This window comes from Oryzias melastigma, linkage group LG21 (genome assembly GCF_002922805.2).
Source record: "Oryzias melastigma strain HK-1 linkage group LG21, ASM292280v2, whole genome shotgun sequence".
In the NCBI taxonomy this organism is placed as follows: Eukaryota; Metazoa; Chordata; class Actinopteri; order Beloniformes; family Adrianichthyidae; genus Oryzias; species Oryzias melastigma.
This window is the reverse complement of record NC_050532.1, coordinates 10805931-10823716: the sequence shown is the minus strand read 5'-3', so window position 1 is coordinate 10823716 and position 17786 is coordinate 10805931. Positions and strand designations below refer to the sequence as shown.

General features: G+C 38.5%; 1 protein-coding gene and 1 pseudogene across 2 annotated transcripts; both read right to left on the bottom strand.

Annotated features, from left to right (window-relative positions):
• Nucleotides 1-480: 480 nt before the first annotated feature.
• lss (lanosterol synthase (2,3-oxidosqualene-lanosterol cyclase)) lies at nt 481-10519 on the bottom strand. Of its 2 annotated transcripts, none has more exons than XM_024286788.2 (22): nt 10375-10519; nt 8440-8608; nt 8206-8344; nt 7824-7932; nt 6376-6497; nt 6138-6234; nt 5914-6049; nt 5610-5718; nt 5303-5421; nt 5116-5213; nt 4907-4934; nt 4654-4710; nt 3958-4029; nt 3764-3814; nt 3004-3153; nt 2818-2914; nt 1735-1840; nt 1590-1655; nt 1437-1517; nt 1188-1358; nt 1020-1098; nt 481-925 (listed from the first exon to the last, which is right to left on the bottom strand). In XM_024286788.2, the coding sequence occupies exons 1-22, from the start codon at nt 10407-10409 to the stop codon at nt 788-790; spliced, it is 2229 nt and encodes a 742-aa protein (XP_024142556.1). In that variant the 5' UTR covers nt 10410-10519; the 3' UTR covers nt 481-787. The 2 variants fall into 2 exon arrangements, with proteins under 2 accessions (XP_024142556.1, XP_024142557.1); XM_024286789.2 differs by lacking the exon at nt 10375-10519 and adding an exon at nt 9620-10343 and having other exon boundaries at nt 788-925.
• Nucleotides 10520-13599: 3080 nt separating this feature from the next.
• LOC112155267 overlaps nt 13600-17786 on the bottom strand; it is a 9226-nt pseudogene continuing 5039 nt past the window's right edge.

The window sequence follows — 17786 nt, the reverse complement described above, 5'->3', positions numbered from 1 at the left end:
TGTTGGAAAAGCAGATCTCATTTAGTCAGTGTTGAAATCTATTTAGTCCTTAAAAATTACTGAACACAATTCCTCAATTTTTTGTTTAAAAGTGCTGAAATGTCCTTTAAGAACCATTGAACACAGGGACACACATTTGGTTTATGGTTCTCTGAATTTTTGTGACAACCAACACTTCTGGTTTTTAGGCTTCCTTCTTTTAGGTGGTGAATGTGTCATTTTTTTTTAATTGTATGAATGGAAAAATCTTTTAAGCACAAAGTGTAGGGTGACCTTTTTGTTAAGTGTAAGTGTACAATATCCTAGCATTTAAAAAGTGAAAGTAAATTTAAGTGAGATAACTTTTCTTTGTCAGACTTAATGCCTTTCAGGTATTTTACAACAGTGAAATCAGCATGTAGAGTAAAACCACCAAAATGTGTCTGCAGCTCACTGCTCTTCAATGGGTTAAATGTCAAAAACAAATTTTGTTACACTCAGTTACGTATGTCAACATTGGAACTTTAATATCGATTTATTGTAATATTTATGAACCAGAAAAATAAAAACTTTACACTTTACCATCACAATTATACGGGCTATGAAACTAAACTCCAACTTTTTTTCTTGATAGAATTGTTTCACATTAAAAAGAGCAACACAAGGAAAAAAAAGGCATCTCCGGTATCTTAATATAGGAACTGTAAAAAGTTGGTGTGTTCCAATTATCATCTTGAGGATTTTAAAATGTTGTTTTAATTAAATACTTCTGCTGATTTACTCTACTTTAAGTTTAAATCTTCTGGTGTTACAGCTTCATCTTTCCAGCCAACTGATTATTGGGGTAAAGCCGTGAGTAGCGGCCGAGGGTCCAGATCGGAAAAACGTTTCTGTAGGATGTGTAGCTGATGGCACAACTCTTGTTAAAAACACCAGCAATATTTTCCTGCAGGGAAGAAAACAAACTCATATTAAATTCTAATACTCGATAATATCCTACTTTGTATTCTAAAGTAAATGTAGAACAAGTATTCAGTCACCTGAGGCCAGTCTCCATTGGGCAGCTGCTTGTCAATCAGTAATTGAACTCCTCTCTCAATGGCCTCTCTGTTTGGATGCCTGATTATACACAAATTTAGGTTAAAAGAAAAATCTAGAGCATAACTTCGAATAAGTAATTTTAATGTTTATTGAAAGAAATACTTTACCTAACAGCCATTAGCCCCAACAAAGCCCAGCAGGTGTTGTGTATCTGTGCAGCACTGCTTTGGACGTAGCGCCGCTGCTCGCATGACTCAAAGTCTTCCCCCCATCCTCCATCTGACATCTGCCGGTCCAGCAGAAACTGACAAGCTTTCTGCACCTCCTCACACACACCACTGCCAACAAAATGTGTTTGGTTTTTTTTTTTGTAATTTTACAAAAATAATGTTTAATTTATTGTTTGCAGCACTTACTCTTGTTTGTAAGTGTGTCCCATGCACGCAAAAGATTCCAGCCCGAACCAGATTCCATACGTGAAACAAACTCCCCAAGATCTGAGCACAAGCACAAAACTACTCAGCATGTCGATAAGGAATCCTGCAGCTAAACTCCAAGTGAATTCTCACCCTTCCCAGGATCCATCAGGTCTTTGAACCCTCCTGCAGTACTCCAGCCCCTCATGCAGAGTTGAGCTGGAAAATCACAAAATGTATCTTTAAAATTTAGATGTGAATCCCAACCTCCAATCCAGAATATCCTTTGTGTCTGAACCTTATCTCTTCTGCACGGTGATCTGGGTAAACCTTCTGGAAGTGCCTCAGAGCTTGCATCACTGCTGAAGTACACTCCACATATGTGTAATCAATCATAATGTCTCCTATTAAACACAACAGAGAACACAAAGTTAAAGTTTCAGAAGTTACATCTGATCTACCCTTTTATCCTGGTCAGTTAGTTTTAGTACATATACAGAGTGTTGCATTAAAACATTCCTAGTTTTTATTTTGTTTTTTAGTTTGAGACACTAAAAGTTAATATTTGCCCTTATGGTTTTTATTTTTGCTCAAACATTTATCTTTTTTGGGTCTTTGTGCAGGTTGGCTGTGACTCCAGCATGTGTGTCTTTATGAAAGAGTTTTGTGAGAACATATGCTTTGATGCCTTTGTTCAGCATGTTTTCATCCCAGACTCCATGATGAAAGTATGTTTTGTTTCTGTGATAAAGAGTACGACAGAAATAGTTGGTAGTTCAGATAACTTTAGACCTATTGCTCTTGCAAATATTCTATCTAAAGTCATTGAGAAAATTTTTGTGGCAAGGATCAATAATACAATTATTTCAACAGATAATCAATTTGGCTTTAAATCCAATCATAGCACAGATATTTTTAGAATTATACAAGTTCATTTCAATTTGTCAAGGACCAATAGTCGGCACTTTTAAAGCCCGATTTATACAGGTAAACAGCCCAAAAAAAGGTGATTTAGGGTTTGGCTACCCTTTAAGACTTCTGGCCCAGAGGGACCACTGCTAGTGTAATCTTTGTGTCCTCTTCCATAACACTCTGCAGGCTGTTTTTAGAAATCAAATGTATAAAAGTATGTGTCCCCTAAACAAGTCTGTAAATATAATTATTTTATTTCTTACCAACATTGCATATAGTGTCACACAATATTCATCAAAGCTGTGGCCACATTGGTATGACGGGATACTGCAAGTATTACAATCCGTCTGTTTTCTTTTTTTTTCCAATGAGTATATTTATGTCTTCTGTATGTTTTTGTGGACTAAGAGTCTGCAATTCAAGTTTGGTATCTAACAGGATGGTTTTCAGTATGATACTGTAGACTTACCAAACACCTCAGAGGGATTCAGCAGCTCCAAGAGTCTCCCTCCTCTCTTAGTTTCATAGGTAGCAAATCCACCATCTGAATTTTTCATGCTCAGCAGCTTACAAGGACAACAGATAGGTTGTAATACACAAAATAAGAGCTTACAGGGAAACTGAAATGAACAGTTGATTCTGCCAACAGACTCACCACATTGACAGCATCATACAAACGCTCTGAGGGGATATGATCTTTGATGAAGGGACAGAGCTCCTGCAGCAGCATCACTGACTTCAGTCCCTCTGCTGTGCAGTCAGCTACAATCCAGCCACAGTCACGGGTACTGAAGGGGAAGCCTCCCTAACACAGATGTTCATAGAAATACATTAGGACAAAAAAGCTTTTAGTTGGCTACCAGTTATGCAAGTTCTTCCACTTAAATAAATGAGAGAGGGCTTTAATTTTCATCATAAGTACACACAAGCAACACAGTAAAGATAAAGAAAACATCCATCCATCCATCCATCTTCTTGACCGCTTTGTCCCTTTCGGGGTCGCGGGGTGCCGGAGCCTATCCCGGCTACTGATGGGCGAAGGCGGGGTACACCCTGGACAGGACGCCAGTCCATCGCAGTATAAAGAAAACATTTGATCTATATCACTGACAACAAATATTATAATATAATATATATATGATAAAATAGTAAAGTATTGAGAAAAAGTTTTCCTTTTGACAAAATACTTAATATTCACCATAATTTGCAAAGAAATTATCTAAAAATCAGACAATATGATTCAGAATGCTTTGTATGAAAATCAGAATTTTATATATATCCTGCCTCTCAGAGTTAAGATATATATCAATGTAGAATCCTTGTACTTTCCACAATCTTTCACTTTTTAAAGATCAATAATACAGGTTGAACTACAGTTTACATTAAAATATAATACACACTCACAAATACTGTACCTTGTTCATCTGCCTGTAGTATTTTTGGTATTCTGGAGGATTATCGGGTATCTGTATGATTGGAAACATTGTTTAGGCATTTGAAATATTTTTTTTAATAAATTCATCCACTATGTTTAATTGTTGGCAAAGTTCCCAATGGTGTCTTTAATAGAACATAAAGTCACATAAACCTTGTGTGGATTATACTATACCTGTGTGATGTTGAGAAAGCGATGGGCCTCATGAAGACAGTTGGCTAACCTGCTGTCATTCTGACCTCCTGCCTGAAACAAGCAGAAGAAGCAACGAAACAACAAATGTAGACATTATTCTTTACTGTATTACTATTAAAATTAGGATATCTGTTTGAGAAAAGTGTACATGACATTCTGCTTTACATGTAGACTTAATATTGTGTTCTCTTTGTCATTTTCATGAGGTATTTCAAATTATAACAACCTAATCTTGTGAAAATGTTAAAGCTCATGCAGCAGGTATTGTTCATGGAGCACCACAGGGCTCAATATTGGGCTTAATGACCTTCAATGTTTTATACTTTATTTCTCTTTCTATTCTTGTAAAATGTTTCCATAAGTAAAACACATATAAGAATAATACAACAAGTGTTTTACAGTAACAGTCCCATGGACACACACATATTTACACACTCATGACAACCCCACTGCTGAACACTAGCACCAACCTATAACCACTAGGACCAAAGTGGGGTTCAGTATCTTGCCCTATTTAATACATGGATGGAAAGGGTGGAAACCGAACCTGCAATCCTCCAATTAGTGGCAGACTGCTCTGCTGTCCAACTCATGTTGCAAAAAAACTTTATTTCACTTCTTTGGCTTATTACAACTAGTAAACCTTGTTAGCCTTCATGGATGTGTTTCTGTTACCTCAAGGTACGCTTGTACAGCAAAACAAGTGTCCCAGAGCTGAGATCCATTTGTTCCCTGGCAGGAAAAAAAGTAACAGAAAACCTGTTTTAGAGGCTAAAAAAAGATAAAGCTCAGAAATAATAAAAACAAGGGATTTTTTTTAAAGAGATTTTAAGACAGATATGTTTTAAAGCCACTGCTCGTCATTATTTCTGTCATAACCTATAAACCCATGTCAAGCAGGACTTCTTAGATAAAAGGAAACTTTTACCTGCATTTTCATGCCATCTAACCCCAACCTGCAACAAAAATATCATATTTTTGGTTCATTTTATTGGCAAAGAAGGTCACATATTTCCCTAAAATTCTCTTTAAGATACTATTTTCAAGAAACAAACTCTTTTGATCATGTAAGATGAGCTGAAAGTAGTAACAGTTATGATTCATTTTGTTAAGACATAATGACAGCAGTTTACAAACCAGAGATAGTCGGGTATTCTGGACACGTGTTCCTGAAAGGCTGGTGAAGAAGCACCATCCACATACCAGCAAACCAGCATGTTGATAGTCTTGGAAATCTGAGGAGAATGAAAACAATTATTTTTTTTTTTATCTGAAAAATTAATAGTTTAATTTTTGTTCCCAATTCTTTTCAAGAATCCCGTACCGGTCCGATGCTGATGCACTTTGTGAAGCGGTCATCAGCCTGGATGTGGTCGTATAATTCTTTGACCGCCATTTTTCTTAGTGCAGCACTGTGATGAGCTTCATAAAAGTTCAACACCACTGCAGGGAAAGTAACAGAACTAGATTTCATGTTTTGCATGAGCATTTTGAAAGATTACCTGTCTAATTACTAACAAAAGTTCTCAGAAATTATTTATTAATACAAGCAAAGACAAAAAACATTGTATTCTTTCATTAGTGGTTTTAAGGCCTCTCTTCAGTAGGAATCATAAGAGTAAATATCTTACTGTAGGCGACAGTTAGCAGTGTGCTGTGAGGCGTGTATAGGTCACATGGTGCCACATTGTTCCTCTGAGCAGGCCAGTTGATGGTAGCATAATCCTGAACATACAACTCCTGAGGACAAAGATCATAGAGTCAGCAACAAATAACATTTCTAAGTAGAATAAAAACTGTTGAAATTTTTATTCAATGTATCACAAAATCAAACACACATTTCACTTTGGTGACTATTTTATGAATTTAAGAAGTACTGTGGAATTTATACGTTAAATTAAGACACCCTGTTGTGGTTTATTGTCATTTACACACCTGTCTGAGGCTAAGAACGAGGGAGTCCTCCTGTGCTTTGAGTCTGACAGCGTAACAGTAGCTCATGGGAAGGTAGACTTGGCGGCAGTGACACCACAGTGTAGAAGGGTGGGCTGGCATCCAGGTAGGAAACAACCTGAAATATACAAAATAAATGTGGAAGTTTGTCACTCTGCTCTGCTGTCTTTAAATCCTAAATGAGTCTTCCTTTGTGCAGTACATACCACATCTCTGGTAGTAACGTGTTGATTCCTTCCCAACTGTAGACATTTAAAATGGCCAACCAGAATTTACCCCAAGAGGGAATTCCAACAGCACCACCTGCAGGAAATAATTTAACAAAACACTAACAATACTATTGATCTGTAAATTAAATACATTTTCCACAGTATTTTTACAGTCTGTGTTTCTGCAACTGTGTGTTAGCAGTGATTTTCCCTGACCTTAAGCTTATAATCTGACCTTTGTCATGCAGGTTGTTTCTGGCACGAACCAAATCCGGATCATCAGCATCCACTCCCAGGATTCTCAGGGATACATAACTCAGTGCAGTGCCGAAAACGGTAGACTTATCCTCTATATGTCTGCAGAGAAACAATGAACACATTGATCTGTCATCATCTCTACTTCAAACAACACAAGAAACGCAGTTATTTTAACTTTGTAACTTCACGACTCAGTTTCCGTGTCCAGATTCCATGTATAATCACAGAAATCCAAATGTTTTTTACTATTTTCAATTAGTTAAATTAGTTCTTCTTTTGTTCAGCATTTTCTCTGAAACACTGCTTTGTTTTGGTGAGAATTGTAAAAAAAAGAAAAATGTATTGTAGAGGATTGAGTTCTGCTCATGTCCAGAGGGCAGTGAATGCACCACGCAGGTATTAGGGAAACAGTAAAGTGAGGGGAGCTGGTGCATGAGACAGAATGAAGGCATTTGAGGAGCATAGCTCCACTAATAAACCAAAAAATAGATTAAAAATAACTTTTGGTATTTAAACCTATTATATGACTTCATGAAACATGTCAAATTAAAAAAAAAAAAAAATTTGAACTTTGAGGGAAATTAGATGCATTTGACTCTACATGGGATGTTTTTTTTTTAGAACGTTTAAAGGAGGAAGGGAAAGAGAATGAGGAGATGGGGGAGAGAAGCGAGAGGGGAAAGAGAAGAAAAAAAAGGTATGAATCCCTCTGCCTCTTTTTGATTTTTCTGCCCTTTATTGTGGGTGTGTGTTTTGTTTAAGGGGTTGCTTTGTATTAATGTGTTGAAATATTTTCAATAAAAAATAAATATATAAAAAGACTTTTGGTGAGTCTTTCTTTTGCTGTTGTTGGTGTAAAATGTACAGCGTTGGTTACGACCTGAGTAACCACAAGATAAATAGATTTAAAACAGACTACGTCTCTGCGTCTCAGTGCGGTACGCTACAGTAAAATCTTTATTATCTCCTAATTACGAGAAAACAATCCAAAAAAAGGAGGGTAGGCTGTTTTGGCTCCAATAATCAAGAGAGAGACAAAAAAAGTAAAACATGAAGGGTAGATAAGAGCTGTATTAAGATGCACGTACAGCTGTCAAAATACAGTTTTGCTCATTTCTATTAACATCAGATATCTCACATCTACTGTTTTTGACTGAAGATAATGAAAGAGAAGTATAAAGGTCACTATATTTGACACAAAATATTTTTTCTGGAAGCTACAACACACAAAAATAAACATGGAGCACTTTTCAAAAACTGTAACTTAGTTTAAATTTGAATAAATTTATTTCATTTCACACTGCATTTTAGTCTTGATTGTGTTAAAATGCTCAATTTTCAATAAACACAAAAGAGAAAAATGTGTGAACATTTCACATGTTTTAACCTCTGATGGTTGCCTATGTCATCAAGCTAGTCACTTACAGACCCCAGCCTCCATCTGGCAGCTGAACCGAGCGGAGGTATCTCACCATCTCTTTCTTCCAGGCTTCAGGCAAAGGGATCTGAGCCACATGACTTGTTATAAGGAGGCCTGGAAAGAACAACATGGAGAACCAGAACATGACAAGTTCACATAAATATACCTGTGGACAAAACTCAAACTGAGATTCAGACAAATAGAACTTTATGAAGAGCTTTGATGCTTAAAGTTTTTTGCAAGATATTTATAAAAGTGGCTAAGAAGATCTGGAAGAATAAGAGACTATAGATTACTTTGTCTTACGTTGGTATAGGAAATATTCAGGGCTGAGTAGATTAAAAAAGACTATCATTTCAAGTTGTATATGAGAACATTTTGATGTACCTGGCAACAGGAAGAGAGGTCCACCATAGTCCCCAGCCCAGTGACCGTCTTCAGCCTGGAGTAGACTGTAGAAGTGCATACCTTTCAGAGCAGCATCAGAGGCAGTGAGGGCAGCTGGACTGTCAGAAACAAACTTGCTCTGAGGAGACATGAAGAGTTCCAAAAGTAAAGCAAACATGTTGTTTTTAGATTATATAACAACAGTTGCAACATAATAACTGATCATGGACGCACAGTGTCTAGGCCAAGACTAAATGCTTCTAGCATGGTCTGCTCTCTGTCTGGAGTGTCCTGTTCCTCCACGTAGCTCCACGTCTGTCTGCCTTCTACATTAGTCAGCCTCCAGCGGCTCAGGTCTGTGGCTGGTTCTGTCTTGTAAGGTCCTCCTCTCCTCCTCAGGTGTCTGCACAGAGCATAGCACTGAAGATCATCTAAAGATCTTTTTGGTAGACGAAAAATATCTACAATGGCATTGCTTGAGTAAATACATATTGAACCTTCTTGTCAAATATTAATAATAAATAAAAAACAAAAATAGATAAAGATAACAGAATATGTGTACTGTACTTAAGAAAATTCAAACTAGTGAACAGTCCAGCTGATCTTTACTAGTTCATTTGTACTTATTTCTATTACCCTTACTGTGTTGTGTTCCGATATAAATTTTACTACCTATGAACTTATTTTAAAGGCTCATACTTTACTTCTTCCAAGTCCCCCTAAAACAGTTTTTCAGAAAATATATATATTTGCTATGTCTGTGAGGTGAGGTTGTAAATGATATGGAGGAAAGCATCAAAATGAGTAAAAAAAAAAAAACAAAACAAAAAGTTACACAGAGAAAAAAAGTACAAACTAAAAAAAATTGGAAAGGTATAAATGTAAAAATTAGGAGCATAATAGGGCTTGTGACGTTGTTTTGGTACCTTGATTCTCATTTGTGTTTATGTAAATAATGATTATATCATTAATGTGTAAATATGTATTCATAAAATACTGGAAGATTGAGGGTGGGAATAAATCAGATGTTTTTACCCAATCATTTTTTATTTCGAGCACTTTATCCCTTTCTTTTAATCACTTTTATTCAACTATTTTTTGTGTGGAAAGGAAGTTCAATCAATCAATTTAATTGACTAAAAGGCTCTTATTTTGAAAGACAATGATCAAAAAGAGATAGTTAATACATTTGACGTCATTTGAATAATATATCTATATATAAAACTATCTATTAATTTCACTTAATGCTGTATTACATGCAGAAAAGAAGAAAAAAAACACCTAACACTTTTTTTAAATTTAACACTGGATAACTTGGACGCAAAAAGAAAAAAACATTTTTATTTTCGTTTGTTTGGCGGAGAAACTACTGTCAGAAACTAATAAAAAAGTAAAAAAAAAAAATAATACTTACGTTCCCTCAGTCATAGTTGCGTTGTTTGTCAAACACAGATATCGGCCTACTTCTCTGCCTCCAGAACTGTATGAATTTGCCTCTGTACAAAAGTTTGCAGGACACGCCTTTTCCTACACTTATGGGAATTGTAGTGCATAAAGGGCACTGACTTTATTTTGTCAGGACTAATGGACTTCAGTCCCCAGCAGCCTTTGCGGTGCCTTCCGAGGCATTCGGGACATGGAGAGACATGAGCAGAGACTTGGCTGTCCAATAGTCAAAAGGAATTATTGAGAGTGGGCGGGTCCATGATAAGGTCCACCAATCAGATTAATACTACGAACAACATTACACATGTGCTCATAGTGGACCTTACGCCTTCTATTAATAAATGTCCGGATAAAAAACTTTTACAACGTAATTTATGAAACAGATATAACAAATAAGCATATGAAGATAACAACAAATATAACCAACTGTTGTTGCTGCTTACATTTAAGTTACATTTAAAAATTAAACAAGAAATCAAGCTTTCTTGATAATTACTTCACATTGAATATAGTAATGTCAAGTATGATCAATCACTACTTGAAAAGTATCAATATGTGCACCACATTTCTAAGTTTAAGACCTTTTCCAATGGTCTAGGTGTGGGGTGAATGGCATTGCCTCCTTTATGGTGCCCCCTTGGAATATATTGAATAAGTAATGCAACACAATGCCAACAATAACGTGTAGTCTGATTATGTGGAAAAAAGAATCTGTGTATGCACCTGAAACTGCTTTTTAGGACTCTACCCAGCAGCATCTGAATTTGTGAAGGTGGGGAGAGTTTGGGAGTCCATCGCTGGTTGTAGCAGGATGAAATGGTGCACTTACCACACAGGTGTTGGCAATCTGGTTGATTGCCCAAAGGGTGTGGTGGAGCTTAGAAAAAGCAGAGTTGCTGTGCGCCTGACACTGTTCTCTAAAGAGGGGATGCTGCACTGTGCTATAGGTTTCAGGCCCAGTCAGTGGGGCACCTGAAACCTGGTGTATGGACCTGTAGCTCCAGGGTTCCCTCTCCACTGCACCTTAGGGGACGTGATTCTTCAGGTCACAGATGGTATGCGTTTGCCCCTTCACCCTGTGCTTTAAGTTAATGGTACTGCTCTGATCCCCTGCCTCTCCTCCACAGGGTTGAACTGTGAACCCCTGCTGTTTTGCCTTGCTTGGCTTAGATTTTTGTCAACTGATTTTATGATAATGACTTGTTTTACTTGGTTATGATTGGTGCCTGATTGCTGCTCTGACTGGCCTCTACTTGTTGCTGGAGCCTTTAACCTTTTACCTCCCCCTCCTGGCTGGCCTCTGTGCTGACGGCAGGATGCTCTAAGTAACTACTTCGTGTCTGCCTGCTGGACTTGTAAGTGGTTGTCCCTTTTTCAACTGGACCCTGGATGTGCTGCAAGCATCATTGCACCGCCTCAGTCAATGAGCCACTGCAGCGTCCAGAAGCGTGCAGTGCTGCTCCACGTTGCTGCTGAGGTGAACAGTAAGCCACCATCCAAGACTGCTGGGGCAACATCCATCTTGACCACTTTTTAGTCCTGTGTGAATGAGTCTGTAAGTTTGTGTATTTTAAAATTTTTGTATTTCTTTTTAAGCCCCCTGCAAGAACCAGGTCTCAGGTGGTGGAGTGGACCTACGTGTGCTGTGAACCCTGGATTAGACTTCCCCGTCCCTTCACTTTTGAGCAGCTGAGGGCCGTGTTAATCATTTTCAGTTGTATTGGTGTTCATGGAATTAACATGTGCACTTCAGTGGCAACTATTAGTAAACCCTCAAAACAGGACTGGTGTTGCATATAGAGGTCATTTCAAGTTTCTCCCTCTTGATCTTTTTTGGCTGGTTTTCCACTCGTGCTGATTTTGGCTTGATAATTATCTCTACTGGCAGTATGAGGCGATTCCTTAACTCTACAGAAGTTGCACATATTGTCCAACTTCTCCAGGATAGCACATCCACACGTGCTGCAGCAAAAAGGTTTAATGTGTCTCCCAGCACAATATCTAGAACATGGAGATTTCAGGAGACTGGTGGTTATTCTGGGAGAGCTGGACAGGGCCGTAGAAGGTCCTCAACCCCTCAGCAGGACCAATACCTGCTCCTTTGTGCAAGGTGGAACAGGCTGAGCACTGCTCGTGCCCTACAGAATGACCTCTAGAGGGCCACTGGTGTGAATGTCTCTACCCAAACAATCAAGAACAGACTTCATGAAGGTGGCCTGAGGGCCCGATGTCCTGTAGTGGGCCCTGTGCTCACTGCCCAGCAACGTGGAGCTCCACTGGCATTTGCTCAAGAACACCAGAATTGGCAGGTTCCCCTTAAGCACCTGTGATGGATGTGAAAGAGTCTGGAGAAGACGAGGAGAATGTTATGCCTGCAACGTTGTTCAACATGACAGGTTTGGTGGTGGGTCTGGGGAGGCATATCCATAGAGGGACACACAGACCTTTACTGGCTAGGACATGGTGCTCAGACAGCCATAAGGTATCAAGATGTAATCCTTGAACCCATTGTCAGACCCTACGCTGGTGCAGTAGGTCCTGGTTTCCTCCTAATGCTCGACAATGCCTGGCCTCACGTGGCAAGAGTATGCAGGCAGTACCTGGAGGATGAAGGAACTGAAACAATTGAATGGCCTTCACCATCCCTGACTTGAACTTAATAGAACATCTCTGGGACATTATGTTTGGGTCCATTTAGTGCTGCCAGGTTGTTCCTCAGACTGTACAACAGCTCAGGGATGCCCTCACACAGATCTGGGAGGAAATGCCACAAGACACCATCCGTCATCTCATTAGGAGCATGCCGCGATGTTGTTAAGCATGCATACAAGCTCGTGGGGGGCCACACAAGATACTGAAAAGCATTTTGAGTTGCAGAAATGAAGTTTTGGAAAAAATGAACTAGCCTGCCACATCTTCATTTCACTCTGATTTTATGGTGTCTACACGATTGAACCTCTGTAGGCTGAAAACTTTTATTTGCATTAAAAGACGTGGCATTCTTTTGTTCCTAAGACACTGCCCTGTCGTTATTTGTATAGATATCAAACTTCATATCAAGATCAGATGTATCTAATGTTTCTTTTAAGTGTTCCTTTAATTTTTATGAGCAGTACATTTTAAAGAACTCCCAGAACTGTGCCCTGTGTGACCCTGCTCTTAAAAATTTAAATTGTTTTTAATACCTCACCCTCAACCACTAGTGTTGCCACACAGGGCAACCAAAATGAAACATTTCCTTAAATATTTTTCACATCTTAAAGAAAAATAATGCAAAAATTTAGCTAATTTGAAAACAGCAAGTGGCTCTGAACGGAAATAAAATCTTTTACTTAAGTAATGTGTAGAATATCTCCATTTCCATAATTCCACTCAAAAGCATTCTGTTTTCATATAGACTTAGGGACTGCTGTTTAATGGATTTCAAGTGTTTGTTTAAATTTACATAAACTGGGATTGCAGCTCATTCAACCCAAAAAAAGAATAGAGAAGTTACCATTTATTTCTCAGTTTTTGCAACAAACTAAGAAGATTATCACAAAAATCTATCAAAATAACATATTTCAAAATATGTCCATCTTCAACACTTTAACTGTATGGACAGAAGTCAGGTCCTGCTGGAAGATAAAATCTGCATTTCCATCCAGATTCCATTAAAGTTTTTGATGCTTTGACACAGCACTCCTAGAACAGCCAACCTCCCTTGTTAAGACCTTTGGTGGCTCACTCAGACTCAATGATGGTCTTCTGCCTTGTTATAAAGTGTGATGTCTTCGCCATGTTGAACAGACTGAGACAAATAAACCTAACTGAACCAATTTAATTAAATCTGGGGAACCTGTGTTGGTAGTTTGAATTTAGTAGATGATCAGTTGGTAAAACTTAGTTTAAAACATTTGTGCCCTGCAAAATTTGGGCAGATTTCTTCAGAGTATGATATATATATTTTTTATACATGTATACATGTAATTTTGAATTTTGAAACTTTGGCACTAAACACAGAAAAAAAAATACACACAGGGATGACCTATTAGCCACTCAATGGTGATGAGGTAGAGTGTCTCCTCTTAAGGAGATCGTGGGTTTGAGTGAACCCGAATACTCCCTACTGGACACTCAGAATCGAGGGGTTTGATCGATTAAAGAAAAATGTAATTTCTTTTTATGACGATATAACATCTTCTTCTTTAAGATTAGGGGACTAAATACTCTGCTAATAAACTACAATCTTCTGGTGTTACAGCTTCATCGTTCCAGCCAACTGATTACTGGGGTAAAGATGGGAAAATCGGCCGAGGGTCCAGATCGGAAAAGCGTTCTTGTAGAATACGTAGCTGACGACACCACTCTTGTTAAAAGCACCAGTAGAGTTTCCCTACAGGAAAGAAAAAAAAAACAAATTACGTTTTAGCAAAAAGTAATATATTGTACTTTAAAGTACATTTGGAACACATATTCAGTCACCTGAGGCCAGTCTCCATTGGGCAGCTGCTTATCAATCAGTAATTGAACTCCTCTCTCAATGGCCTCTCTGTTTGGATGCCTGATTATACACAAATTTAGGTTAAAAGAAAAATCTAGAGCATAGCTTCAAATAAGTAATTTTAATGTTTATTGAAAGAAATACTTTACCTAACAGCCATTAGGCCCAACAAAGCCCAGCAGGTGTTGTGTATCTGTGCAGCACTGCTTTGGACGTAGCGCCGCTGCTTGCATGACTCAAAGTTCTCCCCCCATCCTCCATCTGACATCTGCCGGTCCAGCAGAAACTGACAAGCTTTCTGCACCTCCTCACACACACCACTGCCAACAAAATATGAGATTTTTTTTGTAATTTTACAAGGATTTCACTCAAAGTCCTGCTACATGTTTTTGTGCAAATTGTTTGCAGCACTTACTCTTGTTTGTAAGTGTGTCCCATGCACGCAAAAGCTTCCAGCCCAAACCAGATTCCATACGTGAAACAAACTCCCCAAGATCTGAGCACAAGCACAAAACTACTCAGCATGTCGATAAGGAATCCTGCAGCTAAACTCCAAGTGAATTCTCACCCTTCCCAGGATCCATCAGGTCTTTGAACCCTCCTGCAGTACTCCAGACCCTCATGCAGAGTTGAGCTGGAAAATCACAAAATGTATCTTTAAAATTTAAATGTGAATCCCAACCTCCAATCCAGAATATTCTTTATGTCTGAACCTTATCTCTTCTGCACGGTGATCTGGGTAAACCTTCTGGAAGTGCCTCAGAGCTTGCATCACTGATGAAGTACACTCCACATATGTGTAATCAATCATAATGTCTCCTAATGAACACAGAGAATAACAATTTCAGCTCTCAGTTTTCAGTTAAAGTAAATATACTGACTACTGCACTCAGAAGTTTCCTAGTTTTGATACTGCACTTCAGCTTGAGTCACAAGTTGGTTCAGGGATTATTGATGTGCAGTCGACAAACTGTGTGATGCTCTCATGTAAAGATGGATCAAACTCTCTGAGGAATGTTTATCTCATGGAATCTCTGCCACCAAGGATTAAGTCGGTTCTGAAGGCACAAGGAAGTCTAACCCGGTTCTAGCAAGGTGTGCCTATTGAATGCCCTTTGAGTGTACAGGCTGTTATAGTTATGTGAAAACAAAGAAGAGAGGAACAGCTAAAGTTTTCATTAAAATGCTCCAAACCTACCAAACACCTCAGAGGGATTCAGCAGCTCCAAGAGTCTCCCTCCTCTTTTAGTTTCAAATGAAGAAAATCCACCATCTGAATTCCTCATGTTCAGCAGCTTAAAAGGACAGCAAGTACATTAATACACAATACATGAGTTTACAGGAAATCAGCAGTCAGTTCTGGCTGCAGACTCACCACATTGACAGCATCATACAAACGCTCTGAGGGGATATGATCTTTGATGAAGGGACAGAGCTCCTGCAGCAGCATCACTGACTTCAGTCCCTCTGCTGTGCAGTCAGCCACAATCAAGTTCGAGTCACGAGTACTGAAAGGGAAGCCTCCCTAACACAGATGTTCATAGAAATATAAAGAGCATGCACTGCAGTCACATCAATTCACTTTCATAAGCTTTTTACTTGAAATTATATTTTAATATATGTATTGCTAATAGATTACATTTTGAAACTACTCTACCTTGTTCATCTGCCTGTAGTATTTTTGGTATTCCGGAGGATTCTCAGGTATCTGGATGATCAGAGGAACTGATTAGGTGTTTGAAATATTTGTTATGAAAATACTCATAGTCCATGTCACAATGTTTAATTTGAAAAACATGTTCTGGTGTCCTAAATAGAATACAAAGCTCATTACAGCCACATGGGCCTTGTGGGAATAGAAAACTGAAACGGATATTTACTATACCTGTGTGATGTTGAGAAAGCGATGGGCCTCATGAAGACAGTTGGCTAACCTGCTGTTATTCTGACCTTGTGCCTGAAACAAGAAGAAGAAGCAACGTTTCAACAAATGTGGACATTATTCTTTACTGTATTACTATTAAAATTAGGATGTCTCTTTGAGAAAGGTGTACATGATATTCTGCTTTACATGTAGACTTTTATGTTCTGTTAGTCTTCTTCATGTCCAAATTAAACTATACAGTTAATTCCACACAGAGTACCACAGGAATCAGAAGAGAGATTAACACAGGTCTAATTTCACTTAGTGATCCACACATTTATTTCCCATTTGATATAGTAAAATATCCCACATGTAAAACATGTATTTGCTATACATCAGATGATGCAGCAACTTTCTATTCTGTGTCAATCACCACAGTTATTGTTTTACATGACCAAGTGTGTTCATGTTACCTCAAGAAAAGCTTGGACAGCAAAACAAGTGTCCCAGAGCTGAGTTCCATTTAGTGACTGAGAGGATAAAAAAAAAAAACATGACAAAAAACTTGTTTAGGAGCATTATCAAGTATAAAGTTCAGAATTTAAAAAAGGGAAGGGGGATGATTTTAGGTGTACTGTGAATTTATGAAGTTTTCTATTTGTTTTCACTGATCTGTTTCCAAACTATTGCATGTCATTGCTGCCTTTCCAACCATTGGCTGTATAAGTTAATATACAGTCAGTGTGTGCTTAAGCATGCAGTGCGACATAATGTGACGACTTAGGAATGAGCACATGTTGGCCTGTCAGCTGTCATCAACCTTTCTCAAGAAGGATGTTTGAGATAACAGTCAAAGGGAAGATCTTACCTGCATTTTCATGCCATCCAACCCCAACCTACAACAAAAGGTTATATTTTTTATTTTATTTTATTATACAACACCAAGAAAAGAAAAATGTGTACTGAAATATTCTTTAAGAAGCTTTAATTAAGACAAAACTTGATCAAACTGAAAGCAGTGACAGCGCATTCATCTTCTAAGCTTCTTATCCCTTTCGGGATCACGGGGATGCTGGAGCCTAACCAATGCGGGATGTACCCTGGACGGATTGCCAGTCTGTCGAGGGTCTCAATCACACACCATACACACATTCACACCATGGTACAATTTAGAGTAACCAATGGAGCATGTTTTTTGGACGGGGGAAGGAGGCCTTAGTCCCTGGAGAAAACCCACTCATACTCCAAACATTAAGGTCCACCAGTTGGTCGCAACCGGGACTTGAACCAGGGTCTTCTTGCTGTGAGGGAAGAGGGCTAACCACTGTACCACTATGCAGCCTGCAGCGACAGTTATGATTCATTTTGCTATAGGAGATGATGAGAGCAGTTTACAAACCAGAGATAGTCGGGTATTCTGGACACGTGTTCCTGAAAGGCTGGTGAAGAGGCACCATCCACATACCAGCGAACCAGCATGTTGATAAACTTGGAAATCTGAGGAGAATGACAACTTTTGTTTCCTTTTATCTTACAAATTAGCACCAAAGACATGGTTTCATGCTTATTCCCAGTTCTTTCTAAGAATCCTGTACCGGTCCGATGCTGATGCACTTTGTGAAGCGGTCATCAGCCTGGATGTGGTCGTATACTTCTTTGAGTGCCTTTTTTCTGAGTGCAGCACTGTGATGAGCTTCATAAAGGTTCAACACCACTGCAGGGAAAGTAACAGAATTTTTGGTAAATTATTCATAAACCCTTCAGACATAGAAAAAAAACTTATGCTAG

Coding starts and splice junctions, on each gene's coding strand:
- lss (XM_024286788.2), bottom strand. CDS start 10,409: ATGCTGCTGGGTAGAGTCCTAAAAAGCAGTTTCAG. Junction 6,498..7,823: donor CCAGATGGAGGCTGGGGTCT/GTAAGTGACTAG, acceptor GTTTCTCTGCAG/ACATATAGAGGATAAGTCTA. Junction 1,099..1,187: donor TTGGGGCTAATGGCTGTTAG/GTAAAGTATTTC, acceptor GTGTATAATCAG/GCATCCAAACAGAGAGGCCA.